Source organism: Rutidosis leptorrhynchoides, chromosome 10 (genome assembly GCF_046630445.1).
Source record: "Rutidosis leptorrhynchoides isolate AG116_Rl617_1_P2 chromosome 10, CSIRO_AGI_Rlap_v1, whole genome shotgun sequence".
Classification (NCBI taxonomy): domain Eukaryota; kingdom Viridiplantae; phylum Streptophyta; class Magnoliopsida; order Asterales; family Asteraceae; genus Rutidosis; species Rutidosis leptorrhynchoides.
In genome coordinates, this window is record NC_092342.1 from 261,217,936 (window position 1) to 261,223,935 (window position 6,000).

At 29.0% G+C, this 6,000-nt stretch overlaps 1 protein-coding gene across 1 annotated transcript in view; it reads left to right on the forward strand.

The window, feature by feature from the left end:
- LOC139871006 (uncharacterized) overlaps positions 1–5,361 on the forward strand; it is a 71,155-nt gene extending 65,794 nt beyond the window's left edge. The window contains exons 6-7 of the mRNA XM_071858760.1: positions 4,265–4,297; positions 4,987–5,361. Of these exons, the coding sequence (XP_071714861.1) occupies positions 4,265–4,297; positions 4,987–5,361 (408 nt within the window). The remainder of the gene's footprint in view (positions 1–4,264; positions 4,298–4,986) is intronic.
- Positions 5,362–6,000: the final 639 nt, after the last annotated feature.

Consider the following 6,000-nt stretch of genomic DNA (forward strand, 5'->3'; position numbering starts at 1 on the left):
TCAGTCAGAACGAGCGAATGAATAAGGTTTAAAATCTGAGATAGTATGTAATCATGAAGAGATATTTAGGAAATGAGAGAGAAAATAGTATCACGAACAGGTTCGAGGGTAAGTGCTTCAGGTTCTTTGCCAAGAGTGCAGGTTGGTGGGTGGTAGGGATCGCCTTCTTCTCGTCTCCATTGGTTAAGTCAACTACGAACCCATCAGATGAATTGGGGATGGCTGATTGGTTGATTCATTCTAATGATGCTGCCTTCGGAGCTTAGGTAAACATCCATGTCGAAATAGCTGTCGGAATCCGAGGAATTCGAACTGGTTGAGAGATTCATCTCGTACGATCAGATAAATGATTTTCGATTAGAAATAGATTACAGAATGTAGATTAGTACTCTGCAATACATAATTTACATATGCATATATAATACTAAAATCCCCATAAGTTACGGAGGAATCTATGGAAGCTATCAGGCAAAGGTAACAATAACAGATACGCTAAGATATGAATTTATCTATAAACTGTCTATGCAATAGAGGCAGTAAGACGTGTCTAGACTTTAAGGATGATAAGCAAATAATTTTCGACACTAATGATAAGCAAAACTTTTGACATGCAGACACGGTCGAAGTCCAGACTCACTAATGCATCCTAATGACTTATCAGTTATACACACTAATGCAGACCTGGTTCGCTAAGACCACCGCTCTGATACCAACTGAAGTGACCCATCCTCATCCATCTGGACGAAGTCCAACCCGATTATAAACTATTCACAACAGTTGATTACATCGCGAGGTATTTGACCTCTATATGATACATTTTACAAACATTGCATTCGTTTTTAAAAGACAAACTTCCTTTACATTGAAAGTTGACAGGCATTCATGCTATCTCATAATATATCCAAACTATAAATGACTTAATAATATTCTTGATGAACTCAACGACTCGAATGCAACGTCTTTTGAATTATGCCATTAATGACTCCAAGTAATATCCCTAAAATGAGCAAATGCACAGCGGAAGATTTCTTTTGTACCTGAGAATAAACATGTTTTAAAGTGTCAACCAAAAGGTTGGTGAGTTCATTAGTTTAACATAATTAATCATTTCCATTATTTTAATAGACCACAAGATTTTCATTTCTCATAAATATACGTCCCATGCATAGAGACAAAAATATCATTCATATGGATTGAACACCTGGTAACCGACATTAACAAGATGCATATAAGAATATCCTCTATCATTCCGGGAAATCCTTCAGACATGATAAAAATAACATCGAAGTACTAAAGGATCCGGTACTTTGGATGGGGTTCGTTAGGCCCAATAGATCTATCTTTAGGATTCGCGTCAATTAGGCGTGCACTAATTCTCAAAATTAGTGACGTTCCCTAATTCTTAGGCTACCAAGAAAAAAGGGGCATATTCGGCTTCGATCATTCAACCATATAATGTAGTTTCGATTACTTGTGTCTATTTCGTAAAACATTTATAAAAGCGCATGTATTCTCAGTCCCAAAAATATATATTGCAAAAGCATTTAAAAAGGGAGTAATGAAACTCATCATACTGTATTTTGTAGTAAAAATACATATGACTATATTGAACAACTGAATAATGCAGGGTTGGCCTTGTATTCACGAACCTATATCATTTGTATATTCATTAATACATATAACCATACTCGGACAATTTCTTGTACTATATCCTTATATATTATTTATTTAATTTGTATATATATATTTGAAAATGATTATTGCTTATATAGTTATGTATATTTATGTTGTATATATATTTAAAATGGTTAGTATTTATACGTTTAATTTTATTAATATATCTATATATATATGTATAGATAATATTATACCTAAAATTCAGTGGTTTGTTATAATTAAGTATATATGTAAATAACGTTAATATTCTTAGTGATAAATATAATGGTATAATAATAACAACTATAAAAATATTAATCTTTACTGTTAATGATAGTTTTAATATAATCTCATAATAATGATAATATTAGTAGCTTTTGATAAAAATAATAATTTTGATATTAATACTAATATTAATGATAATTGTAATGGTTTGTATTATTTTCTTAATAACAAATATAATAATTCTAATCATAATAATACTTACATTAATATTAATAATACCCATAATATCGCTAATAGTACTAAATGGCGTTATTTAGTCAAAGTGATAACAATATTAGTCATAGTAGTTATGTTAACATAATGATCATAATAGTAATACATCTATTAGTAGTTAATAAATATAATAATAGTAGTAATAACAATATTTTTAGTTATAACTATAATTGTAATAATAATAATGACAAATGATAACTAATACATAATGATAATAATAATAGCAATTATAATATTTAGTTCTAATAATAGTAATTAATAATAACAATAAAAATTATAATAATCATAAAAATGATAATAATAATAATAATAAAATAATGATTTTTAAAATTAAAGAACTACCTTAGAAACCCTCTTTAAAAAGAATTGTACCAAAACGCACCAAGCGGGACTTGAACCTACGACCTCTCGATACCCCGACACCATATGAAACCAGTTGGGCTGAAGCCCTTTTTTCGAAATCTTACTGAAAACATGTAATTATAACCCGTACGTTCCTGTACTCATCTTCTTCCTCCCTAAATTTTGTAATCGACCATAACAAATCTCAGCTTCAAATTAATGTTTAATTTGTTATTTTACTTAAATAAAAAATCATTTGTAACTGGGATTTTAATTAATAGGCAAGAAGAAAAAAAATTAAATAAATAAAAAAAATCGTTGCTGGGTTCTTCGACAAAAAAAAAAATTAATATTGATTTTGATATTGCAATGTTTTCAGACCCTGATGTCTTCATGAAATACTTTCTATATGATCATTAGAATTCACCAGCATCATCAATTTACCCAGAAACAACAACATGATTACAAATTTATCGATGAACATAATTTTTGACTTTTTATCTTTAACTTTGACCTCGAAAATTCTCAATCAAGAAAACGAATTTGGATCTAAGATTTTACAAAAAAGTTTTAATGAAGAATCCCTAACCAAACTGCATTAATGGATTTTGGAAAACATTTCAAAATCAAGCTTTTGGTATAATGGTGAAGAACAGAGAAAAAAAATAATACCAAGCTGTTCTTTTTTTTTCTGTTTAATTCGATCAAATGACAGCAAAAGGTTTTATAATTGATGATGATAATGGATAATTGATTGACCTTTCTCTATAAAAATGGATTTCTCGACTGACTTATGCATATGAAAGATTTTGATAATTTGAGGCAGACAAGAACAAATAAATAAAAAGAAGATAGATACTGATACTGAATTTGAAATTGTCTGTATTGACAATGGAATCACGGATCTTAATTCAACAGATAAATTAAAAGAAAAATTGGATAGCGATTTGTAATAATCTTTATAGTTATATGGTTCTGATTTCTATTTAATAAATATTAATAATTAATAATAATAAATATATTAATATTAATCATTATACTTTTAATAATAATTATAATAATAATAGATAATAGTAATGATATTAACTATCAAAATGATAATAATATTATTAATGATAATTAAAAATAAATTGTAATTATTTTGTGGTAACTATAATAATAACAATAATAAATAATAATAAAAAAAAATTTTATTACTACTAGTCTTATAGTTTTAACCATTCTTATAATGGTTTTTATAATTATATCAATAATAATAATAATAATAATGTTAATAATCCTAATATTGATACTAGCATTATTAATAATAAAGTAGTAATAATATTATTATAACAATTATAGTTTAACTTATAATTAACTTTATTATATTATATATTAATATTAATATTACATGTTCCTAATTTTATGATATATATATAATAATAATAATATTAATAATAATAATAATTCTTAATGATAATACTTTATATTAATAATTCTTAATTCAAATGATTAAATTATTATTTCTAATTCCTACATTTATATTTATTTATTTGTATGTGTATATATATATATATATATATATATATATATATATATATATATATATATAGTTATTTGCAACCATTGTTCGTAAATCTTCGAGAATAGTCAAAGGTCAAATGATTTCTTGAAATAGTTCAAAAATTTTGAGACGCAGTCTAATAGACTTTGCTTATCGTGTCGAAACCATATATTAAGATTAAGTTTTAAATTAGGTCGGAAATCTCCGGGTCATCACACTTTGAAGTTAAATGACTTTTATCATGACACTGTTCATCAGGTATGTCAGATTGATTATCATTCCAAACATCGGTCAAACATCGGTCAACCCATGGGGGTTACTTGGCCAAAACTCGAAAATTGGTCAAAGTGAAACTTTGTTAACATCTGATTACTCCCGAGTTTTCGATTACTCCCAAAAAGATCCTGACCGAGTACTCCATGAGTAGCGATTTTTGCAACTTTGTTTACAATGAAATGCATACTTTGGCTTAGAATAGAGGGGCAAAATGGGTGATTTTGGTACAGGTTAGAACAGGCTTGGCTAAAATGAGAACTTTTCGGTACGGGTTCAGGTTGAATTGTCTAACATCTGGATATACTTTATTTTGTCAGATCTCTGATTTATTTATTATAAAAAAGTAGTGTGTGAAGCTGATTGGATTACTGTGATATTATTATTTCAACAATGGTGTATATTTCAATTAAATTTGATTTAGGAGGTTTTTTTTCTTTTAAAGCACTCGTTTGTTAACTTTTGACCCATATAATTTTCAAGCCAGTGTATTTGATCTTACCTATTTGACCTCTTAAGGACAAAACACAACCGGATTTGGCCCATTGATAAGTAAAAGGAAATGGGTCAAAGTTGCCACCTTGAGTATAAAATGATCATGGGTCTATACTTTTATAAGCCTTTGATGGGTGTAATAGTTGAAAGGTGTTTTCACCATTTGACTTTTCTTGCAGTTCGCGCCAACATATCATGATTACGTGCTTTACAACCATAGTAGTGATTCAGGTGAAGAAAATGGTACAAAGTACAGGGCCCGCACATTTGTCCCAATGGGTCCAGAGATGGACAACGCTAGAAAAAGCTGGGACATTGCATCAAACAAGTTAGATGACATACAACTATCACGTATGTCATCTTCTAGTGACAGCTTAGCCGAAAATAATTACAGTCCTGTACAAAAAATAGCAAAATCAGAATCAGTTGGCTCATCACTACTTGTAGATGTCTCTAATTCATCATCCATACCCCTTGATCTTACACTCGTTGATCTCAATCTGTCAAGTTATCTTGATCAGGTACCCTCAGTGACAGAATCAGATGCTAGATGATCCCTCAAAGATTTTTATTTTTTTTGATAAAATATTAGTTTATGTTTAGTGATATTTTAAATGTTGATTTGGTAAAGATATGAGGCTGTCAGTTATCTCTTGCTCTTTAAGTTAGTTACCCATATTAGGGTATGTACATGTATCAAAAAGAAACACTTTTTGTCACAGTTTTCTTAGTGGATTGTGTGCTGACTTACAAGGTGATGCTTAACCAAATAAATGAGTCATTTGGATTATTTTTCATTTCTAACATGAATCTTCTATATAAGAACATAAAAACATGAGCTAAAATAGGTATTTTATTAAAGTACGTGCTAGGAATGAAAATTCTTAATAATAATAGATATAGATTAGTGATAATTTGCCAGGCTTAGTGTTTAAGTGCGAAATTGTAAGTGATTTAGTATGAGTATAAATAGTCACACCCTAAGAGTGCTTAAGCCTTTCATCACCGGGAATTCACACACATCAAAATATGTTTCCCCGAACACTCTCAAACAAATTGGGAGACTTGATCTAACTTGTGACCTGTTGGTGATTTTAGCATGATCCAACGTCATTTTAGTTGATTAGAATGCTAAGTTGAAAGTGATCGAACCATTAAAACGCTACACGGATTTGGAGAGTGTGGAGTGCACA